General features: G+C 43.9%; 1 protein-coding gene across 1 annotated transcript in view; it reads left to right on the forward strand.

The window, feature by feature from the left end:
- Window positions 1–25,515, forward strand: part of LOC135507514 (kinase D-interacting substrate of 220 kDa B-like) — a 114,317-nt gene that overhangs the window by 2,711 nt on the left and 86,091 nt on the right. The window contains exons 2-5 of the mRNA XM_064927024.1: window positions 16,101–16,238; window positions 17,225–17,323; window positions 17,880–17,987; window positions 24,004–24,061. Coding sequence (XP_064783096.1) covers window positions 16,122–16,238; window positions 17,225–17,323; window positions 17,880–17,987; window positions 24,004–24,061 — 382 coding nt within the window. The 5' untranslated portion in view covers window positions 16,101–16,121. The remainder of the gene's footprint in view (window positions 1–16,100; window positions 16,239–17,224; window positions 17,324–17,879; window positions 17,988–24,003; window positions 24,062–25,515) is intronic.

The raw sequence follows: 25,515 nt of genomic DNA on the forward strand, positions 1-25,515 counted from the left end.
ACACCCGTTCTGCCAGTCACATTCTGTTAAAGATCCCCAAAGCACACACATCCCTGGGTCGCTCCTCTTTTTACTTCGCTGCAGCTAGTGACTGGAACGAGCTGCAACAAACACTCAAACTGGACAGTTTTATCTCAATCTCTTAATTCAAAGAATCAGACATGGACACTCTTAATGACCGCTGTGGTTGCTTGCATGATGTATTGTTGTCTCTTCCTTCTGTCCTTGTGACATGTTTTGTGCTGCTACCATGTTGTGTTGCTACCATGCTGTGTTGTTGTCTTAGGTCTCTTTATGTAGTGTTGAGTTGTCTCTCTTGTCGTCGTAATGTGTGTTTTTTTTGTCCTATATTTATATTTTATTTATTTTTAATCCCGGCCCCGCAGCAGGCCTTTTGCCTTGGTAGGCCGTCAAGGTAAATAACCATTTGTTCTTAACTGACTTGCCTAGTTAAATAAATGCTAAGTAAAAAAACATTGTAATGCAGAAGGAGAGAGTGGTTTCATCGCTGTAGCACGTTTAGAGTTGGATTTATAGCCAGTAATCTAAAATAATTCAGACATATTTTCATATTTTTTCTCATATTTGTACTGTGTTCTTGAGCTTGTGTCTTCAAAAGTGACAACTAAATACGCTAGACATGGTGGCATGTTTTTGTGTCTGATAATTATGTGAGAAATGTCATCATGCGCAAATATAGATATAATAACCATCAAACTACCAGTAAACTTGTAGTCACGCAATGACTTGTTTTGTGGTTCTCTCACTGACTTGGGAAACCATCCAATTTGTTAGGCTTCAGATGTAATACATGATGATGAACTTCACAGGGTGGTGAAAGTGCAATTTTTGTGGGGGACAAAACCATCAGCACAGTTGAAAATGCGATGGAAACCCATTTTAAATAGTATATTTTATTGGTACATGGGAATTTAACTGCAAAAGTTATTTTTCTGTGCACTACTTAGTCACGCACTGCTTTTTATCCGCAACAAGTCAATTTGATGGACACACATCTCTGGTGGGAAAATGTGCATATTGTTTTGATGCAGATGTAAGAATATTTGCATGAAAATCTGTTGCCAATTGGGATGGAAACCGAGCTATGGTTTTAAAAAGGTTGTGGTAATATTTAATTCAGTACAGAAACGTGTAGGCGGCATAATTTACCCTGTCCAGCAGCTCAAATGACCTTATACCCGTGTTAAATTGTGCCAAAACAAGCTATGTTTTCAAAACTTTACTTTTTACATGAATTCTAATTTATTTCCAGGGAAACATAACATCCTGAAATATATGTGGATATCTCCGTTAGAAAGAATGCTATATTTCCCTTGACTGAGTGATGCCGAATGTAAAAAATGGCTCAACTTAACCCACTCTCCCCTAACTATCTTGTAATGGCTAATGGAGCATTATATTAGCCTGTTACAATCTGCTAGCTAGGAGGTACTGTATATTGGCATATTAAAACAGCAATTCAGGGCTATACAGGGCTACCATTTTGTCCACATTTGCTCCTAAATATTCAACTCTGCTACCTGGAATTTTTATTTGGGCACATCAGTGCCCCTAGGGGGAAAAAACGGTATTGTGTAATTGCTGGCAATGCTTATCATTAATACCTCAAATATTGTTCATTGTGCTCCTAAATGTCTTTCTGAGCTCCTACTAGAGGTCGACCGATTTATGATTTTTCAACACCGATACCGATTTATTGGAGGACCAAAAACAAGCCGATACCGATTAATCGGACAATTTTTATATATATTACAGAATGAACAATGAGCACTTTTATTTTGACTTAATATAATACATGAATGAAATCAATTTAGTTTTCAAATAAATCATGAAACAATGCAAAAATTAAATAATGCAAAAACACAGTGTTGGAGAAGAAAGTAAAAGTGCAATATGTGCCATGTAAAAAAGCTAATGTTTAAGTTCCTTGCTCAGAACATGAGAACATATGAAAGCTGGTGGTTCCTTTTAACATGAGTCTTCAATATTCCCAGTTAAGAAGTTTTAGGTTGTAGTTATTATAGGACTATTTCTCTCTGTACCATTTGTATTTCCTATACCTTTGACTATTGGATGTTCTTATAGGCACTATAGTATTGCCAGCCTAATCTCGGGAGTTGATAGGCTTGAAGTCATAAACAGCGCTGTGCTTCAAGCATTGTGAAAAGCTGCTGGCAAACGGAGGAAAGTGCAGTTGGAATGAATGCTTACAAGCCTGTTGCTACCTACCACCGCTCAGTCAGACTGCTCTATCAAATATCAAATCATAGACTTAAATATAATATAATAAACACACAGAAATATGACGAGCCTTAGGTCGTTAATATGGTCAAATTCGGAAACTATAATTTCGAAAACAAAACGTTTATTCTTTCAGTGAAATACGGAACCGTTAGAACGGGTTGCAACCCTAAGTCTAAATATTGCTGTTACATTGCACAACCTTCAATGTTATGTCATAATTATGTAAAGTTCTGGAAAATGAATTACAGTCTTTGTTTGGAAGAATGGTCTTCACACAGTTCGCAACAAGCCAGGCGACCCAAACTGCTGCATACACTGCTTACACTGAACGCAAGAGAAGTAACACAATTTCAGGCACCACATTGATTATATGCAACGCAGGACAAGCCAGTAAAACTAGTAATATCATCAACCATGTGTTTGTTAACTAGTGATTATGTTAAAATGTATTGTTTTTTATGAGATACGTTTAATGCTAGCTAGCAGCTTACCATGGCTCCTTGCTGCACTCGCGTAACAGGTGGTCAGCCTGCCAGGCAGTCTCCTCGTGGATTGCAATATAATCGGCCATAATCGGCATCCAAAAATGCAGATTACCGATTGTTATAACTTGAAATCAGCCCTAATTAACCGGTCGACCTCTAGCTCCTACATTTTTCAGCTTAGGAGCACGTGTCCTCCTTGAAAAACATTTCAGTGTAGAGCCCTGCCATTATATTGCCTAGTCTACTATGATTTTTTTACACCCCCTTTTTCTCCCCAATTTCGTGGTATCCAATTGTTAGTAGCTACTATCTTGTCTCATCGCTACAACTCCCGTACGAGCTCGGGAGAGACGAAGGTTGAAAGCCATGTGTCCTCCAATACACAACCCAACCAAGCCGCACTGCTTCTTAACACAGCGCGCATCCAACCCAGAAGCCAGCCGCACCAATGTGTCGGAGGAAACACTGTGCACCTGGCAACCTTGGTTAGCGTGCACTGTGCCCGGCCCGCCACAGGAGTCGCTGGTGCGCGAAGAGACAAGGACATCCCTACCGGCCAAACCCTCCCTAACCCGGATGACGCTAGGCCAATTGTGTGTCGCCCCACGGACACCCGGTCGCGGCTGGCTGCGACAGAGCCTGGGCTCGAACCCAGAGTCTCTGGTGACACAGCTGGCGCTGTGATGCTACTATGATTCTTAATTTATATGTTACGCCTTGACCCAATGAAGAAATATTTCTCTGTACATAGGCTGTATTCAGGCTATATTTCTCTGTACATAGGCTGTATTCAGGCTATATTTCTCTGTACATAGGCTGTATTCAGGCTATATTTCTCTGTACATAGGCTGTATTCAGGCTATATTTCTCTGTACATAGGCTGTATTCAGGCTATATTTCTCTGTACATAGGCTGTATTCAGATACATTTTATTCTAAGCTGTTTGACCCTTGTCCCTCTGCTGTTCCAGAAATACGACCTTGTTGTGAGCAACACATCCCATGGAAACATATCCTCAGCAGTTTCACCTCCACAGACAGGCTATAACGAGCTTACTGGTTACATTTAGAGATCTTGGAACTTAATCTCTCCCGCCAGCAGTGCACACATAGCAGAGGTATGAGGTTGATGTCGGGAGATAGTCTTAAGGATTTTGGCAATGAGGCCCTTTATCTACTACCCCAGTGTCAGATGAACTTGTGGATACCATTTCTAGGTCTATGTGTGCAGTTTGAAGGAAATTGCTAGTAGAGAATAGAGGTTGACCGATTAATCGGAATGGCCGATTTATTAAGGAAGATTTCAAGTTTTCATAACAATTGGAAATCTGTATTTTTGGACGCCGATTTTGACGATTTTATATATATATATATATATATATATATATATATATATATATAACTGACTTGCATAGTTAAATAAAGGTATTAATTATTATTTATAAAAATAATAATAATAATAATTTATACCTTTATTTAACTTGGCAAGTCAGTTAAGAACACATTCTTATTTTCAATGACGGCCTAGGAACGGTGGATTAACTGCTTTGTTCAGGGGAAGAACGACAGATTTTCACTTTGTCAGCTCGGGAGATTCAATCTTGCAACCCTACAGTTAACTAGTCCAACGCTCTAACCACCTGCCTCTCATTGCACTCCACGAGGAGCCTGCCTATCACGCGAATGCAGTAGAAGCCAAGGTAACATCAATGCGAGATGTGGCAAGAAGATTTGCTGTGTCTGTCAGCGTAGTGTCCAGAGCATGGAGGCGCTACCAGGAGACAGGCCAGTACATCAGGAGACGTGGAGGAGGCCGTAGGAGGGCAACAACCCAACAGCAGGACCGCTACCTCCGCCTTTGTGCAAGGAGGAGCAGGAGGAGCACTGCCAGAGCCCTGCAAAATTACCTCCAGCGGGCCACAAATGTGCATGTGTCTGCTCAAAAGGTCAGAAACAGACTCCATGAGGGTGGTATGAGGGCCCGACGTCCACAGGTGGGGGTTGTGCTTACAGCCCAACACCGTGCAGGACTGACCGTGGGTCAGTCATGGTGTGGGGTGGCATTTTTTGGGGGGGCCGCACAGCCCTCCATGTGCTCGCCAGCGGTAGCCTGACTGCCATTAGGTACCGAGATGAGATCCTCAGACCCCTTGTGAGACCATATGCTGGTTTGGTTGGCCCTGGGTTCCTCCTAATGCAAGACAATGCTAGACCACATGTGGCTGGAGTGTGTCAGCAGTTCCTGCAAGAGGAAGGCATTGATGCTATGGACTGGCCCGTCCGTTCCCCAGACCTGAATCCAATTGAGCACATCTGGGACATCATGTCTCGCTCCATCCACCAAGTTGCACCAAAGACTGTCCAGGAATTGGCGGATGCTTTAGTCCAGGTCTGGGAGGAAATCCCTCAGGAGACCATCCGCCACCTCATCAGGAGCATGCCCAGGCATTGTAGGGAGGTCATACAGGCACATGGAGGCCACACACACTACTGAGCCTCATTTGGACTTGTTTTCAGGACATTACATCAAAGTTGGATCAGCCTGTAGTGTGGTTTTCCACTTTAATTTTGAGTGTGACTCCAAATCCAGACCTCCATGGGTTGATAAATTTGATTTCCATTGATAATGTTTGTGTGATTTTGTTGTCAGCACATTCAACTATGTAAAGAAAAAAGTATTCAATAAGAATATTTCATTCATTCAGATCTAGGATGTGTTATTTTAGTGTTCCATTTATTTTTTTGAGCAGTGTATATTTATTTCAATTGACTGATTTCCTTATGTGAACTGTAACTCAGTAAAATCTTTGAAATTGTTGCATGTTGCATTTATTTTTGTTTAGTATACTTCAAACTTCCTTCATACAGGACACAGAGACATAAAAATGGTATCCACAAGTTTGTCTGACTCTGGGAAAGTACTGTCGATAACTGGCCTCATTTCCAAAATCCAAAAGTATCCTTTTAACCTTGCCCTTCTTGTGGCATTTGGACCTGGACCTACAGTACCAGTCAAAAGTTTAGACACACCTTCTCATTCCAGGGTTTTTCTTTTCTTTTGACTCTTTTCTACATTGTAGAATAAAAGTGAAAACATCAAAACTATGAAATAACACACATGGAATCACGTAGTAGCCAAAAAAGTGTTAAACAAGTGAAAATTTTAACACTTTTTTGCTTACTTTTTGTTGTTGTAAATGTGCATGAGAAAGTAATCTTTATTGATCAATTAGTATTTGATCGTTGCATCATTGAAACATCATTTTTTTTAAGCTGACAAAAGATGCATTCAGTGACAATTAATGCTCATTATATTTTCTTGTTGATTCCTACGTTAATTTGTTTATTTTTTGTTACATGAATGCATAGCCTAAACAGTTAAATATACCTACATTCGCATCTAAAGCCTGTACCCATACAACTCTATTGTTGCAACAGTAGGGCATGTCACTTATGCTAATAGGGGCGTGTGTCTATTGTGTTGGAGAGGGGTTGGGACCTTGCTCTGCCTGCTCATCAATTATTCATGACAGTCAGGGACAAGGAGGGATGTGGAGCCTCGGCAACGCTTGTTGATACTCAGTCAGTTTGGCTTTGAAGAACAGCAGGCTATAGAGGAAGAACTACCATTACCATTCAGTGCAGTCAAACTGACATTTTACATAAAGGTAAGTCACTTAGTTCTTTGTTAAATTACTTTGCTCATTGCTTTGCTCATTGCTATGTTTGAGGCCTGTGTACTACTAAGACTATTTAGTATACTTGTCTTAGGCTACCTCTTGGTGTTTCTTTTGTTGACTTCTGTTTTGCAATGGTAGTGGATGAGGTGAAGTGGTGAGCCTCCTCACTCAATACTACGTGCAGAGAATCCTTAAGGTTCATTGATTGTTGCCTGGTGTCACTGTTTAATATTTGGCGCTGCCTCTGAGGCACATGAGGGTGTGTCAGCTCAGCAGGTTCCTGTTGCCTCAACAACTGAACTGTAAACAAAGGCTCTACTCAGTTGTGTGTATGACAGAATGATCTGATCGGGGAGGAAATGTATTATAGACCTTTTTTTAAACAAAGCCTGTTAACCTAGCCATACTTTCTTTAGAGTTATGTATGGGCAGATAATTGAGGTTGAATAGAGATGTGTTGACTGATTCAATTTCTTCATCTGCTCTTTAGTGGCAGACCAACTTAGCCAGTCACTGGTTCTCAAAACATGCTTATTTTTTTACAATCGTATTACAACCAGTATTTACATTTTTGTAGTCTTCAATAAAAAATGTTTTGTTTAGGCATAGATTGTCAGGCTGCATTGCCAAATGAAGTCCTTTTTGTCACTTTTTTTTGTCTTGGGTTGAAATTCATAATTTTGCTTCAAATTATGCTAATTTGGAAATGTATTTAATTGATCATACACTCTTAGAAAAAAGGTTCCAAGAGGGCTGTGCCCATAGGATAACCCTTTTTGGTTCTATGTAGAACCCTTTTTGGTTCTAGGTAGAACCCTTTTTGGTTCTCGGTAGAACTCTTTTGAGTTCCATGTAAAGTCCTTTGGAAAGAATTCTACATGGAACCCAAAAGGGTTCTACCAAGAACCAAAAAGGGTTCTTCAAAGGGTTCTCCAATGGGGACAGCCAAATAATCCTTTTAGGTTTTACATAGCACCTTTTTTTCTAAGAGTGTACCACATTGTTCTGCAAGTCGTGGCAACACTCAGTCTCCACTTAGCCAAGCCAATCCTTAAAAGTTTCCCCTCTCATTTGTTGGAGTATTATTTCAAGTCAATCATGCCATGTAGTCTAAGGCCCAATGATCGTCTACCGTCCCATTGCCTCGGACTTGAGCATTAGACCATAAGAATTGCTGAAAGTGAAAGGAAATTGGCATGTTAGGCCGAAACCCTACCCTTGTGTAATAGACCACTACATTTAGGTTACGAATGGATCGAAAAGTAGGCCTGCAATTCAAAGTTAAGAACAGACAGCACATTTTGACATAACCTAGCCTAAGCAGCAGACATTGGAACACTGTATAGGCCAGTAGGTTCATGACTGCCAATTAAGTAGCTAGCTAATCTTTCTTTTAACAGGCTTTAGGACTATTCTTTGCCATCAACAATGAAGCTTATCTCAGTATTGTATTGGGCTGTATTTTTTGCTGCCCAGTCTCATGTCCTCTATAGCCTGTTGTCATAATGAGCTGCTGCCCGGTCTCATGTCCTCCATAGCCTGTTGTCATAATGAGCTGCTGCCCGGTCTCATGTCCTCTATAGCCTGTTGTCATAATGAGCTGCTGCCCGGTCTCATGTCCTCCATAGCCTGCTGTCATAATGAGCTGCTGCCCGGTCTCATGTCCTCCATAGCCTGCTGTCATAATGAGCTGCTGCCCGGTCTCATGTCCTCCATAGCCTGCTGTCATAATGAGCTGCTGCCCGGTCTCATGTCCTCTATAGCCTGCTGTCATAATGAGCTGCTGCCCGGTCTCATGTCCTCTATAGCCTGCTGTCATAATGAGCTGCTGCCCGGTCTCATGTCCTCCATAGCCTGCTGTCATAATGAGCTGCTGCCCGGTCTCATGTCCTCTATAGCCTGCTGTCATAATGAGCTGCTGCCCGGTCTCATGTCCTCCATAGCCTGCTGTCATAATGAGCTGCTGCCCGGTCTCATGTCCTCCATAGCCTGCTGTCATAATGAGCTGCTGCCCGGTCTCATGTCCTCCATAGCCTGCTGTCATAATGAGCTGCTGCCCGGTCTCATGTCCTCCATAGCCTGTTGTCATAATGAGCTGCTGCCCGGTCTCATGTCCTCCATAGCCTGCTGTCATAATGAGCTGCTGCCCGGTCTCATGTCCTCCATAGCCTGCTGTCTCATAATGAGCTGCTGCCTGGTCTCATGTCCTCCATAGCCTGCTGTCATAATGAGCTGCTGCCCGGTCTCATGTCCTCTATAGCCTGCTGTCATAATGAGCTGCTGCCCGGTCTCATGTCCTCTATAGCCTGCTGTCATAATGAGCTGCTGCCCGGTCTCATGTCCTCCATAGCCTGCTGTCATAATGAGCTGCTGCCCGGTCTCATGTCCTCCATAGCCTGTTGTCATAATGAGCTGCTGCCCGGTCTCATGTCCTCCATAGCCTGTTGTCATAATGAGCTGCTGCCCGGTCTCATGTCCTCCATAGCCTGCTGTCATAATGAGCTGCTGCCCGGTCTCATGTCCTCCATAGCCTGCTGTCATAATGAGCTGCTGCCCGGTCTCATGTCCTCCATAGCCTGCTGTCATAATGAGCTGCTGCCCGGTCTCATGTCCTCCATAGCCTGCTGTCATAATGAGCTGCTGCCCGGTCTCATGTCCTCCATAGCCTGCTGTCATAATGAGCTGCTGCCCGGTCTCATGTCCTCTGTCATAAGCCTGCTGTCATAATGAGCTGCTGCCCGGTCTCATGTCCTCCATAGCCTGCTGTCATAATGAGCTGCTGCCCGGTCTCATGTCCTCTATAGCCTGCTGTCATAATGAGCTGCTGCCCGGTCTCATGTCCTCTATAGCCTGCTGTCATAATGAGCTGCTGCCCGGTCTCATGTCCTCCTATAGCCTGCTGTCATAATGAGCTGCTGCCCGGTCTCATGTCCTCTATAGCCTGCTGTCATAATGAGCTGCTGTCTCATGTCCTCTATAGCCTGCTGTCATAATGAGCTGCTGCCCGGTCTCATGTCCTCCATAGCCTGCTGTCATAATGAGCTGCTGCCCGGTCTCATGTCCTCTATAGCCTGCTGTCATAATGAGCTGCTGCCCGGTCTCATGTCCTCTATAGCCTGCTGTCATAATGAGCTGCTGCCCGGTCTCATGTCCTCTATAGCCTGCTGTCATAATGAGCTGCTGCCCGGTCTCATGTCCTCTATAGCCTGCTGTCATAATGAGCTGCTGCCCGGTCTCATGTCCTCTATAGCCTGCTGTCATAATGAGCTGCTGCCCGGTCTCATGTCCTCTATAGCCTGCTGTCATAATGAGCTGCTGTCATGTCCTCTATAGCCTGCTGTCATAATGAGCTGCTGCCCGGTCTCATGTCCTCTATAGCCTGCTGTCATAATGAGCTGCTGCCCGGTCTCATGTCCTCTATAGCCTGCTGTCATAATGAGCTGCTGCCCGGTCTCATGTCCTCTATAGCCTGCTGTCATAATGAGCTGCTGCCCGGTCTCATGTCCTCTATAGCCTGCTGTCATAATGAGCTGCTGCCCGGTCTCATGTCCTCTATAGCCTGCTGTCATAATGAGCTGCTGCCCGGTCTCATGTCCTCTATAGCCTGCTGTCATAATGAGCTGCTGCCCGGTCTCATGTCCTCTATAGCCTGCTGTCATAATGAGCTGCTGCCCGGTCTCATGTCCTCTATAGCCTGCTGTCATAATGAGCTGCTGCCCGGTCTCATGTCCTCTATAGCCTGCTGTCATAATGAGCTGCTGCCCGGTCTCATGTCCTCTATAGCCTGCTGTCATAATGAGCTGCCCGGTCTCATGTCCTCCATAGCCTGCTGTCATAATGAGCTGTGCCCTCTCATGTCCTCTATAGCCTGCTGTCATAATGAGCTGCTGCCCGGTCTCATGTCCTCTATAGCCTGCTGTCATAATGAGCTGCTGCCCGGTCTCATGTCCTCTATAGCCTGCTGTCATAATGAGCTGCTGCCCGGTCTCATGTCCTCTATAGCCTGCTGTCATAATGAGCTGCTGCCCGGTCTCATGTCCTCCATAGCCTGCTGTCATAATGAGCTGCTGCCCGGTCTCATGTCCTCTATAGCCTGCTGTCATAATGAGCTGCTGCCCGGTCTCATGTCCTCCATAGCCTGCTGTCATAATGAGCTGCTGCCCGGTCTCATGTCCTCCATAGCCTGCTGTCATAATGAGCTGCTGCTCAGTCTCATGTACTATGCCTTCCTTATTAGGTCCATGTGAAATGCAAGTGAAAAACTGCACTTCCCACTGTTTGCTGCCACCAAGTGAGATCATTGTTTCAACTAATAATATTTCTGAGCTTAAAGCTCAAAGAAATACCATCCTTTAAAACCGAAAGCAGCGAGTGGACAACAGACATCACATTTTTTACATTGCTTGGCTTAGAGCCTATGTATGTACAAGCCATAACACATTCATATTGACTGACATTTAACCAAAACATCAACTTGCCGTTGTTGACTCATGTATGAATGTGCTTTAGAGCCTAAATCAAATCAAATCAAATGTATTTTTAAAGCCCTTCTTACATCAGCTGATATTTCAAAGTGCTGTACAGAAACCCAGCCTAAAACCTGGACTGGGGACAGAAAGGAGTCATCAGGCCAGGGGCATGGTCCTAGGGCTCAGGTCCTCCTCCGAGAGAGAATTAGAGAGAGCATACTTAAATTCACACAGAACACCAGATAAGACAGGATAAATACTCCATATATAACAGACTGACCCTAGCTCCCTGACACACAAACTACTGCAGCATAAATACTGGAGGCTGAGACAGGTGGGGTCGGGAGACATTGTGGACACATCCGACAATACCCCCGGACAGGGCCAAACAGGCAGGATATAACCCCACCCACTTTGCCAAAGCACAGCCCCCATACCACTACAGGGATATCTTCAACCATCAACTTCCCATCCTGAAACAAGGCTGAGTAGAGTCCACAAAGATCTCCATCACGGCACAACCAAAAGAGGGCGCAAACCCAGACAGGAAGATCACTTCAGTGACTCAACCCACTCAAGTGACGCACCCCTCCTAAGGACGGCATGGAAGAGCATCAGTAAGCCAATGACTCCCCTGTAATAGGGTTAGAGGCAGAGCATCACAGTGGAGAGAGGGGAACCGGCCAGGCAGAGACAGCAAGGGCGGTTCGTTGCTCCAGAGCCTTTCCGTTCACCTTCCCACTCCTGGGCCAGACTACACTCAATCATATGACCCCACTGAAGAGATGAGTCTTCAGTAAAGACTTAAAGGTTGAGACCGAGTTTGCGTCTCTGACATGGGTAGGCAGACCGTTCCATAAAAATGGAGCTCTATAGGAGAAAGCCCTGCCTCCAGCTGTTTGCTTAGAAATTCTAGGGACAATTAGGAGGCCTGCGTCTTGTGACCGTAGCGTACGTGTAGGTATGTACGGCAGGACCAAATCAGAGAGATAGGCTTCACCATGTTTCATCGAAATGTACAGCTGTGTGTCATCTGCCTAGCAGTGGAAGTTAACATTATGTTTCTGAATGACATCACCAAGAGGTAAAATATACAGTGAAAACAATAGTGGTCCTAAAATGGAACCTTGAGGAACACCAACATTTACAGTTGATTTGTCAGAGGACAAACCCTCCACAGAGACAAACTGATATTTTTCCGACAGATAAGATCTAAACCAGGCCAGAACTTGTCCGTGTAGACCAATTTGGGTTTCCAATCTCTACAAAATAATGTGGTGATCAATGGTATCAAAAGCAGCACTAATGTCTAGGAGCACGAGGACAGATGCAGAGCCTCGGTCTGATGCCATTATTAAAAGGTAATTTACCACCTTCACAAGTGCAGTCTCCGTGCTGTGACGGGGTCTAAAACCAGACTGAAGCGTTTCGTATACATTGTTTGTCTTCAGCAAGTTGCTGCGCAACAGCTTTCTCTAAAAAAATTGAAAGGAATGGGAGATTCGATATAGGCCAATAGTTTTTCAAGAGAGGCTTTATTACTGCCATTTTTAGTGAGTTTGGTACACATCTGGTGGATAGAGAGCCATTTATTATGTTCAAAATCGGAGGGTCAAGCACAGGAAGCAGCTCTTTCAGTAGTTTAGTTGTAATAGGGCAGCAGTATGCAGCTTGAAGCCATGATTATTTTCATCATTGTGTCAATACATATAGTACTAAAACACTTGAGTATCTCCCTTGATCCTAGGTATTTTCCTCAATTAAGTTTGAAAAATAGGATGATCGAGCAGCAGTGAGGGCTCTTCGATACTGCACGCTACTGTCTTTCCAAGCTAGTCGGAAGACTTCCAGTTTGGTGTGGCGCCATTTCCATTCCAATTTTCTGGAAGCTTGCTTCAGAGCTCGGGTATTTTCTGTGTACCAGGGAACTAGTTTCTTATGACAAATGTTTTTAGGGGTGCGACTGCATCTAGGGTATTGTGCAAGGTTAAATTGAGTTCCTCAGTTAGGTGGTTATTTTTGATTTTTGTACTCTGACGTCCTTGGGTAGGCGGAGGGAGTCTGGAAGGGCATCTAGGAATCTTTGGGTTGTCCAAGAATTTATAGCACGACTTTTGATGATCCTTGGTTGGGGTCTGAGCAGATTATTTGTTGCGATTGCAAACGTAATAAAATGGTGATCATGAGGAAAAACATTAAGATCCACAACATTTATTCCACGGGACAAAACTAGGTCCAGAGTATGACTGTGGCATTGAGTAGGTCCGGAGTCATGTTGGACAAAACCCACTGGGTCGATGATGGCTCCGAAAGCCTTTTGGAGTGGGTCTGTGGACTTTTCCATGTGAATAGTCACCAAAAATGTGAATATTATCTGCCATGACTACAAGGTCCGATAGGAATTCAGGGAACTCAGTGAGGAACGCTGTATATGGCCCAGGAGGTCTGTAAACAGTAGCTCTAAAAAGTGATTGAGTAGGCTGCACAGATTTCATGATTAGAAGATCAAAAGACAAAACATTTTTTGGGGGGTAAATTGAAATTTGCTATCATAAATGTTAGCAACACGTCCACCTTTTCAGGATGCGCGGGGGATATGGTCACTAGTGTAACCAGGAGGTGAGATCTCATTTAACACTGTAAATTCATCAGGCTTAAGCCGTGTTTCAGTCAGGCCAATCACATCATGATTATGATCAGTGATTAGTTCATTCACTATAACTGCCTCGGAAGTGAGGGATCTAACATTAAGTAGCCCTATTGTGAGATGTGCGGTATCACAATTTCTTTCAATAATTTCAGGAAAGGAGGAGGTCTTTATTCCAGTGAGATTGCTAAGGCGATCACCGCCATGTTTAGTTTTGCCCAACCTTGGTCGAGGCACAGACACAGTCTCAATGGGGATAGCTGAGCTGACTACACTGACTGTGCTAGTGGCAGACTCCACTAAGCTAGCAGGCTGGCTAACAGCTATCTGTACTTACTGGTGGCACAGACGCTGTTTCATCCTTTTGGACAAGTAAAATAGACAAGTAAAAAATTGAAAATAAAAGTAACAAATAATGAAGCTACAGTGCCTTGCGAAAGTATTCGGCCCCCTTGAACTTTGCGACCTTTTGCCACATTTCAGGCTTCAAACATAAAGATATAAAACTGTGTTTTTTTGTGAAGAATCAACAACAAGTGGGACACAATCATGAAGTGGAACGACATTTATTGGATATTTCAAACTTTTTTAACAAATCAAAAACGGAAAAATTGGCCGTGCAAAATTATTCAGCCCCTTTAAGTTAATACTTTGTAGCGCCACCTTTTGCTGTGATTACAGCTGTAAGTCGCTTGGGGTATGTCTCTATCAGTTTTGCACATCGAGAGACTGAAATTCTTTCCCATTCCTCCTTGCAAAACAGCTCGAGCTCAGTGAGGTTGGATGGAGAGCATTTGTGAACAGCAGTTTTCAGTTCTTTCCACAGATTCTCGATTGGATTCAGGTCTGGACTTTGACTTGGCCATTCTAACACCTGGATATGTTTATTTTTGAACCATTCCATTGTAGATTTTGCTTTATGTTTTGGATCATTGTCTTGTTGGAAGACAAATCTCTGTCCCAGTCTCAGGTCTTTTGCAGACTCCATCAGGTTTTCTTCCAGGATGGTCCTGTATTTGGCTCCATCCATCTTCCCATCATTTTTAACCATCTTCCCTGTCCCTGCTGAAGAAAAGCAGGCCCAAACCATGATGCTGCCACCACCATGTTTGACAGTGGGGATGGTGTGTTCAGGGTAATGAGCTGTGTTGCTTTTATGCCAAACATAACGTTTTGCATTGTTGCCAAAAAGTTCCATTTTGGTTTCATCTGACCAGAGCACCTTCTTCCACATGTTTGGTGTGTCTCCCAGGTGGCTTGTGGCACACTTTAAACGACACTTTTTATGGATATCTTTAAGAAATGGCTTTCTTCTTGCCACTCTTCCATAAAGGCCAGATTTGTGCAATATACGACTGATTGTTGTCCTATGGACAGAGTCTCCCACCTCAGCTGTAGATCTCTGCAGTTCATCCAGAGTGATCATGGGCCTCTTGGCTGCATCTCTGATCAGTCTTCTCCTTGTATGAGCTGAAAGTTTAGAGGGACGGCCAGGTCTTGGTAGATTTGCAGTGGTCTGATACTCCTTCCATTTCAATATTATCGCTTACACAGTCCTCCTTGGGATGTTTAAAGCTTGGGAAATCTTTTTGTATCCAAATCCGGCTTTAAACTTCTTCACAACAGTATCTCGGACCTGCCTGGTGTGTTCCTTGTTCTTCATGATGCTCTCTGCGCTTTTAACGGACCTCTATCACAGTGCAGGTGCATTTATACGGAGACTTGATTACACACAGGTGGATTGTATTTATCATCATTAGTCATTTAGGTCAACATTGGATCATTCAGAGATCCTCACTGAACTTCTGGAGAGAGTTTGCTGCACTGAAAGTAAAGGGGCTGAATAATTTTGCACGCCCAATTTTTCAGTTTTTGATTTGTTAAAAAGGTTTGAAATATCCAATAAATGTCGTTCCATTTCATGATTGTGTCCCACTTGTTGTTGATTCTTCACAAAAAAATACAGTTTTATATCTTTATATTTGAAGCCTGAAATGTGGCAAAAGGTTGCAAAGTTCAAGGGGGCCGAATACTTTCGCAAGGCACTGCATATACAGGGGTAACGGTACAATCTGCAGAGGCACCGGTTAATTGAGGTAATTGAGGTAATATGTACATGTAGGTAGAGTTCAAGTGACTGGTCATAGATTATAAACAGAGAGTAGCAGCAACATAAAAGAGGGGTCTGGGTAGCCCTTGATTAGTTGTTCAGGAGTCTTATGGCTTGGGGGTAGAAGCTGTTACGAAGCCTTTTAGACGTTGACTTTGCGCTCCGGTACCTCAAGCCGTGAGATAGCAGAGAGAACAGTCTATGACTAGGGTGGCTGGAGTCTTTGACAATTTTTAGGGCCTTCCTTTGACACTGTCTGGTATAGAGGTCTTGGATGGCAGAAAGCTTGGACCCAGTGATGTACTGGGCCATACGCACTACCTTCTGGCTTATGAATGGGTTTTGTTATGATGTTCTTATGAACATGAGCTTCAAATATGTCCAGCCAGCTACTGTGCCAGCCAAGCTTATGTGTCATAATAACCCCTCTCTTTGTGTTCCTCAGTTGTGGCGGTGAGGCGTAGCCATGGACACCAGCAGCTCTCTGGCCATCCAGAACCTGTTCAGCTACGTGGAGGAGAACAACGTGCCGGCCATCAAAGCCCACCTGGACAAGTTCAAGGAGGTGGACAGCAGGAGCGAGGTGAGTGGAAGGCACTGCTAAGTATACATTAAAGGGGAATTTCACCCGTTTTTAAATGTGGCCTTATTTAGTGCAGAGATATTATCTAGAGTGAGATTGTGATGTAATAGGAGTTGGTTTGGAGTGTTTCATAACATGCTTTAGGCACATTTACATAATGCATTGTAGTCAATGGCAAGCGATGACTCAGCAAAATGTGAGATTAATGAAACAAAATATTTAAAAAAACAGTTTCGTGGATCAACTACTAGCACAGAAAGAATGAAAATAAGGCCATATGTAAAAGTGGGTGAACTTCTCCTTTAACACTGTCTCAATGAAGAGTTCAGCCACAAGCCATATGTGACATGCACACACAGCAACAAGCATGCTAGAGCAATATCCACCGTTGTAGTACGGATGAAGCCTGAGAGATTTTATTTAAGATTTTAAAACAGGTATTTTAAATCCTGGATGCTGATTGTTTTTTAGACAGGCAGCCCAATTCTGATATTATTTTCTGAAAATGAATTGATATGAGAAGATCTGATGTGATTAGTGGAAAAATATCAGAATTGGACTGGCTGTGTGATCGGTTAAATCTACCAAATAATCCAACCTCCACATATTTAACACTTTTTACTGCTCTAATTATATTGCTAACCAGTTTATAATAGCAATAAGGTACCCCGGAGTTTGTGGTATATGGCAAATATACCACAGCTAAGGGCTGTATCCAGCCACTCCGCGTTACGTTGTGCATAAGAACAGCCCTTAGCCGTGGTATATTGGCCATATCTCACACCTTGTCGGGCCTTATTGCTTAATTATATCATCATATTAAAGTGATGCTCCAATGAAATCTGGGCTTAGTAGTTAGGCTACTTCGGTGTGATTGATAACTGTTTGTGTCTTTCTCTTCGCTCTCTTCTCTCTCTCTTCTCTCTCTTTTCTCTCTCTATTCTCTTTCTCTCTCTCTCTCTGTCTCTCTGTCTCTGTCTCCTCAGAATGGTCAGACTCTCCTCATGATGGCATCAGAGCAGGGCAGCCTAGAGATGGTCCAGGAGCTCCTCAGGAGGGGAGCCAATGTCAATCTGGATGACGTGGTAAACAGACACGCATACACACAGGCTCGCATACACAGACGCGCGCACACACACACACCAAATGGTAGTTAGACCATGGCTTTGAGGTTTAGTGTTGTTTTAGCCACATTATTCAGACATGGCACAGAGGTCTTAGTGTCCAGGCTGCAGAACTCACCACACTGTGGTTGGGGTAATACAGAGCCCCATAATGAACACCTGTAGAATGCCTCAGGCCTCAGTTAGAGTAAATGACAGGGTATAGATCTGCTGTCTCCATCAACACACCCACACACACACACACACACACACACACACACTCTCTCAACCTCTTACTAAACCACACACACACACACACTCAGACTCTCACTACACTAGACTGAGTGAGACTGACCAGACCTGGGCACCGTCTCCCTCTCTCTCTCTCTCTTTTCTCTGTCTGACACTAACTGTCTGCACCCTGCATCCATGAGCACCTGGTACGACCAGCTGGTAGGTACAGCATTGTGGAGCCACGACGTGATTGGGGTTTCCGTGGCGACCCAGTGTAACCCCTGTGTGTTCTGCCCGTCAACAGGACTGCTGGACGGCGCTGATCTCGGCGGCTAAGGAGGGCCATGTGGAGGTGGTGAAGGAGCTGCTGGCCAACAATGCCAGCCTGGAGCACCGGGACATGGTAGGAGAGTAGAGGGGATGGCGCTGGGTGCTGGGTACTGGGAAGAGACATTGGCAGAGTGGGGACTCTGAAGGAAACACTAAAACTTTTGAACCGGTGTGTAACATTTCTCTTGAAAAACTAGTTTGGTTGAAACAGCTCGGAAAAACCTCTTTAGAAAAAGATGAAAGGATGATTATGCTTGATCTGGCCTTCTTTTCTTTCTGGATAATAATGTATTTTGAAAAGCTTTCATGTCTAAAACATTCTGGGGTGAAGAAGGTAGCTTACAACTCTGGCACAGCAGTGTATCTGTCATTAATAGTGTCCATAGGATATTCCGTATGAGAGCTAGAATACAATAGAATTTATATGACGGGTGCCTCTAATCCTGAATGCTGATTGGTTAAAACCGCAGAATACTAAACAACACAATACAATACTTGCTTTATTGGTCCATTTGCACGGATATTCTTTATTTTTTGCTTTCACACTACCAGACCTGACATACAATGGTAGAACTAGTTTCTTCACATTCTTCCTCTATTTTTTTATGTGTCACTGCAATCCATTCCAGGCTGCTTTTTAAAAATGTATTTAACCTTTATTTAAGTAGGAAAGTCAGTTAAGAACAAATTCTTATTTACAATGACGGCCTGCTTTGTAGTGATTCATCCGTTAGCTTCGGACACGATTCCATTAGCTTCATTAATGTCTCCTCCGTTTTGTAATAATTGCATTACGTGAGCTCTGGATGTCTGGAGTACATTAACCTGGTTAATAACTGTAAAACAACCTCTCAGTGGAAGGAAACCCATTTCATATCCTACAGTATCTTTCCACAGTTCTGTGTTCATTCAAATTTCATAGTATAGTTCATATTCAAGGCTATTCTAAATGCCTTGTTTTTGCAATACGCCAATGAGATGGAAGAGCCTGTTGGTTTTCCTCAACAAAGGAAAGCATTCAGAGAGTGCTATTGAAGTAGCATTGGGGGATGGGGGGGGGGGGGTGGTAATGGAGAAAAGACAAATTCCTGTTTGTTCATTATGAGTGTCATGGCCAAGGCTTTCTCACTTAGGATGCATTTTACCTTCTGAGATGTGCTGTTTTCATTTCAGATATTTTATTTAGTGGACTTGTTCTATTCTAAGGTGACATCAGTCATGGCAGGGTTTGTTGCCAGCCTGTCTGTACTAATAACAGTATTACATCCACTGTGTGGCTACGTACACGTCGTGCTATATGACTACTCCACTGCTTCTCTCTCTCTCTCTCTCTCTCTCTCTCTCTCTCTCTCTCTCTCTCTCTCTCTCTCTCTCTCTCTCTCTCTCTCTCTCTCTCTCTCTCTCTCTCTCTCTCTCTCTCTCTCTCTCTCTCTCTCTCTCTCTCTCTCTCTCTCTCTCTCTCTCTCTTCAATTCAAGGGGCTTTATTGGCATGGGAAACATGTGTTAACATTGCCAAAGCAAGTAAGGTAAACAATAAAAATTAACAGTAGACATCACACATACAGAAGTTTCAAAACAATAAAGACATTGAAAATGTCATATTATATATATATATACAGTGTTTTTACAAGGTACGAATTTGAAAGGACACAAGATAAAATAAATAAGCATAGATATGGGTTGTATTTACAATGGTGCTTGTTCCTCACTGGTTGCCCTTTTCTCGTGGCAACAGGTCACAAATCTTGCTGCTCTGATGGCACACTGTGGAATTTCACCCAGTAGATATGGGAGTTTTCAAAATTGGATTTGTTTTCGAATTCTTTGTGGATCTGTGTAATCTGAGGGAAATATGTCTCTCTAATATGGTCATACATTGGGCAGGAGGTTAGGAAGTGCAGCTCAGTTTCCACCTCATTTTGTGGGCAGTGAGCACATAGCCTGTCTTCTCTTGAGAGCCATGTCTGCCTACGGCGGCCTTTCTCAATAGCAAGGCTATGCTCGCTGAGTCTGTACATAGTCAAAGCTTTCCTTAATTTTGGGTCAGTCACAGTGGTCAGGTATTCTGCCGCTGTGTACTCTCTGTGTAGGGCCAAATAGCATTCTAGTTTGCTCTGTTTTTTTGTTAATTCTTTCCAATGTGTCAAGTAATTATCTTTTTGTTTTCTCATGATTTGGTTGGGTCTAATTGTGCTGCTGTCATGGGGCTCTGTAGGGTGTGTTTGTGTTTGTGAACAGAGCCCCAGGACCAGCTTGCTTAGGGACTCTTCTCCAGGTTCATCTCTCTGTAGGTGATGGCTTTGTTGTGGAAGGTTTGGGAATCGCTTCCTTTTAGGTGGTTATAGAATTTAACAGCTCTTTTCTGGATTTTGATAATTAGTGGGTATCGGCCTAATTCTGCTCTGCATGCACTATTTGGTGTTCTACGTTGTACACGGAGGATATTTTTGCAGAATTCTGCGTGCAGAGTCTCAATTTGGTGTTTGTCCCATTTTGTAAAGTCTTGGTTGGTGAGCGGACCCCAGACCTCACAACCATAAAGGGCAATGGGCTCTATGACTGATTCAAGTATTTTTAGCCAAATCCTAATTGGTATGTTGAAATTTATGTTCCTTTTGATGGCATAGAATGCCCTTCTTGCCTTGTCTCTCAGATCGTTCACAGCTTTGTGGAAGTTACCTGTGGCGCTGATGTTTAGGCCAAGGTATGTATAGTTTTTTGTGTGCTCTAGGGCAACAGTGTCTAGATGGAATTTGTATTTGTGGTCCTGGTGACTGGACCTTTTTGGAACACCATTATTTTGGTCTTACTGAGATTTACTGTCAGGGCCCAGGTCTGACAGAATCTGTGCATAAGATCTAGGTGCTGCTGTAGGCCCTCCTTGGTTGGTGACAGAAGCACCAGATCATCAGCAAACAGCAGACATTTGACTTCAGATTCCAGTAGGGTGAGGCCGGGTGCTGCAGACTTTTCTAGTGCCCGTGCCAGTTCGTTGATATATATGTTGAAGAGGGTGGGGCTTAAGCTGCATCCCTGTCTAACCCCACGACCCTGTGTGAAGAAATTTGTGTGTTTTTTGCCAATTTTAACCGCACACTTGTTGTTTGTGTACATGGATTTTATGATGTCGTATGTTTTACCCCCAACACCACTTTCCATCAGTTTGTATAGCAGACCCTCATGCCAAATTGAGTCGAAGGCTTTTTTGAAATCAACAAAGCATGAGAAGACTTTGCCTTTGTTTTGGTTTGTTTGGTTGTCAATTAGGGTGTGCAGGGTGAATACATGGTCTGTTGTACGGTAATTTGGTAAAAAGCCAATTTGACATTTGCTCAGTACATTGTTTTCATTGAGGAAGTGCACGAGTCTGCTGTTAATGATAATGCAGAGGATTTTCCCAAGGTTAATGTTGACGCATATTCCACGGTAGTTATTGGGGTCAAATTTGTCTCCATTTTTGTGGATTGGGGTGATCAGTCCTTGGTTCCAAATATTGGGGAAGATGCCAGAGCTAAGGATGATGTTAAAGAGTTTTAGTATAGCCAATTGGAATTTGTTGTCTGTATATTTGATCATTTCATTGAGGATACCATCAACACCACAGGCCTTTTTGGGTTGGAGGGTTTTTATTTTGTCCTGTAACTCATTCAATGTAATTGGAGAATCCAGTGGGTTCTGGTAGTCTTTAATAGTTGATTCTAAGATCTGTATTTGATCATGTATATGTTTTTGCTCTTTATTCTTTGTTATAGAGCCAAAAAGATTGGAGAAGTGGTTTACCCATACATCTCCATTTTGGATAGATAATTCTTCGTGTTGTTGTTTGTTTAGTGTTTTCCAATTTTCCCAGAAGTGGTTAGAGTCTATGGATTCTTCAATTACATTGAGCTGATTTCTGACATGCTGTTCCTTCTTTTTCCGTAGTGTATTTCTGTATTGTTTTAGTGATTCACCATAGTGAAGGCGTAGACTCAGGTTTTCCGGGTCTCTATGTTTTTGGTTGGACAGGTTTCTCAATTTCTTTCTTAGATTTTTGCATTCTTCATCAAACCATTTGTCATTGTTGTTAATTTTCTTCGGTTTTCTATTTGAGATTTTTAGATTTGATAGGGAAGCTGAGAGGTCAAATATACTGTTAAGATTTTCTACTGCCAAGTTTACACCTTCACTATTACAGTGGAACGTTTTACCCAGGAAATTGTCTAAAAGGGATTGAATTTGTTGTTGCCTAATTGTTTTTTGGTAGGTTTCCAAACTGCATTCCTTCCATCTATAGCATTTCTCAATGTTACTCAGTTCCTTTGGCTTTGATGCCTCATGATTGAGTATTGCTCTGTTTAGGTAGACTGTGATTTTGCTGTGGTCTGATAGGGGTGTCAGTGGGCTGACTGTGAACGCTCTGAGAGACTCTGGGTTGAGGTCAGTGATAAAGTAGTCTACAGTACTACTGCCAAGAGATGAGCTATAGGTGTACCTACCATAGGAGTCCCCTCGAAGCCTACCATTGACTATGTACATACCCAGCGTGCGACAGAGCTGCAGGAGTTGTGACCCGTTTTTGTTGGTTATGTTGTCATAGTTGTGCCTAGGGGGGCATACGGGGGAGGGAATGCTGTCACCTCCAGGCAGGTGTTTGTCCCCCTGTGTGCTGAGGGTGTCAGGTTCTTGTCCGGTTCTGGCATTTAGGTCGCCACAGACTAGTACATGTCCCTGGGCCTGGAAGTGATTGATTTCCCCTCCAGGATGGAGAAGCTGTCTTCATTAAAATATGGGGATTCTAGTGGGGGGATATAGGTAGCACACAGGAGGACATTTTTCTCTGTTAGAATAATTTCCTTTTGAATTTCTAGCCAAATGTAGAATGTTCCTGTTTTGATTAATTTAATGGAGTGAGTTAGGTCTGCTCTATACCAAATTAGCATACCCCCCGAGTCCCTTCCCTGTTTCACACCTGGTAGTTTGGTGGATGGGACTACCAGCTCTCTGTAACCTAGAGGGCATCCAGTGGGTCTGTCTCCTCTATACCAGGTTTCTTGCAGGATGACAATGTCTGTATTACCGATTTCTTTGGTGAAGTCCGGGTTTCTGCTCTTCAGGCCAAAGGCAGATGACCTCAGGCCTTGGATATTCCAGGATGAAATAGTAAAGGCTTTTGTTCCATAAAGTGTCCAATGTTGTTGGTTGTGGTTTGGCCTCAGGCCAGTAAGTGTGAGCAGAGTCTGCTGAGCATCTGGTACATGCCATTGGCTTGGGCGAGTGTGAGAGTGGGGGTTGGGACTGTTTGCCCGCTCACTACCTGGGCGTATGTGTGGCTTCCATGTTGAGGCCCTCTTTGCGGGGTGGGGTGCATGGGGTGGGCAGGAGTGGCATAGGTCTGATCTGAGGGGGCCTAAATGGGGTGTGGGCATGGTTGACGTGGGGGGGTGTTGATTGGTGGGGGTAGGGGTGTGGATGTGTCTGGGTGTGCGGTGGTCTGGGTGTAATTCCTCTTGGCGTGGGTCCTCTATGTGTAGGTCCGGGGGGGTCCTGCAGGTCTGGGAGGGTGTCTCGCTGGTCTGGGTGGGGTGTCTATTGATCTGTTGCTCCTGTGTGAAGTGTTGGGGATACGTTTGAGAGCGATGTCCTTTAGAGTTCGGGCAAAGATGGGCACTGCTGCCTTGTAGAGGTGGACCTGGTCATAGAGGCTGTTCAAGTCCAGGGTGGAGTGGTGGGCCAGGAAAACGTTTGGTTTTGAGGCACAGTCACGGGAAATACTTGCGTTTACCCGCTGTATTGTGGCAGGGTGGAAGTCTTTTCGTGGTAGCAGGGTGGAGATAACCACTTGTGCGTTGGGGAAAGTAGAAGAAGCCTTTTCAATCACTCCCTTCAGTGCTGTGGCCACTCTTTCCTGTTGTGCCCTCAGGTCGTTTGTGCCTGTGTGTATTATTATGTGGCTGGGTGAGCCTAGTTTGGCCTCAGACAGAAGGTCTAGGGCGCTCTGGGTGTTTGGACACCAGAGTTTAGATACACTGTGTTTGGGAAAAAGTTTTTTTTTCTTCTATATATTTCCCATTTGAGTCCATAAGTAGTACAATCTGTGTCTTGTGTTTGTCCTCAGTGGGTGTGGGGGTTATCAGAAGGGCTATCAGGGTGGCTGACAGGGGGTGCTCAGAGGGGTGAGAGCCGGCGGGCTTGGGGTTCTTCATTTGTCTGTTCTGCTGTGGTGTCGAGACTTTTGTTGGGTGCTGAGGTGGGCTGTTCTGCTTGCTCCTCTGTGGGGTGGCCACCTCTCTAGTGGGTTGTTCTCTGTCACACGCCGTCCCCCTCAACCTCTCCTCCATCCCCCTCATCCCCCTCTCCTCCATCCCCCTCAACCTCTCCTCCACCAGCAGTCTGATACTCTCCTCTAGTGCTCTGTTCTGCTCCTCTTCTCCTGTTGTATTTGTCTCACCACTGTCCAAAGTGCAGATATGTCTCTGTCCACCTCCAGCTCTCCTGGTCTGGTTAAGGGGCTGTTGTTGTGCTGGGCTGTTGTCTGGGTCTGTGCTGACTGAAGTGTGATCACCTGCTGTTCCAGCTCCACCTGTCTTATCTCCAGCTGGGTGAATTTGTCCTTCATTTCAATGAGGGAGTGATAATCTGTGTTGGGGGGTTGACTCTCCGCTGGGGGTTGCTCGTCTGTGGGGTTACATAGTGAAGAGGTCTGGTCTGACCCGCTCGGTGTGGGGGTATCTTTATCAAGGGAGAGCTTCTCCTGCTGGGCTAATTCTTTGATTAGGTGAAAGTCCAGCTGAAACTGTTTGGGGTTACTTTGTACCATCACTGTTCCGGACTTATAGATATTAATATTACTTGACTCAGAGTCCTCGTTATCAAGTATTCTGAGTTTCCAGCCCTCGTTAACCCCCTCTCTTAACAAAGGGGTAGTGTGCTAATATAGCACTGTGCCATGCCAGGGGATGGTTTGTGTGGAAGATAAGGTTGCTGATGTTCCCATTTTTGTAATAGTCAGCAAAAAGTGTCTCTTGATTTTCCATAAGGAGCTTCATTTTGTAATCTTTTCTTGACTTATCATTCTTTACATGCAAAGGGTACTGTATTTTAATTACCTCTGAACAGCGGGAGGGAGCCTCTAAGGCCTCTCCATTTGGTTGGGGTAGACTGTGTGACTCTCCTGCCATTGTTGGGCTAATGGGCTTTGACACCTCTCACTTGACACGTCAGTACTAGTTGAAGCTGTATCAAGCTTGGCAGAATTATGTTAGAATTCAGTCCTTATAAAGTAATGTTTTGTATTTTTCTTCTTGGCTTTTGGCTTTTAAAATATAGTTTCGGACTAAGCATTACTCACTCAGTTCCAGGTTGGATGGGGTTTTCCAGGTTTCTGTTGTTTTTTCCAGAGAATTTGCTGTATAGAGAATAAATCTTGGTAGTTGTGAACCTTCCAGGTGATTCCGTAATTCCGTCCAAAATCAGGTTGTAGGTTTTAAGTTTTGATTTGAAGTGGGGGTTATGTTGTAGAGGGTAGAATCCAGTATGTGTTCCTGACAAAAAAATCCAAGTTTATCTAACTCCTAATCTATCTTTTTTAAAGAAAATGCTGAAAAATGCAGGAGCTCATCTGATTGTG

This window comes from Oncorhynchus masou, chromosome 21 (genome assembly GCF_036934945.1).
Source record: "Oncorhynchus masou masou isolate Uvic2021 chromosome 21, UVic_Omas_1.1, whole genome shotgun sequence".
NCBI lineage: Eukaryota > Metazoa > Chordata > Actinopteri > Salmoniformes > Salmonidae > Oncorhynchus > Oncorhynchus masou.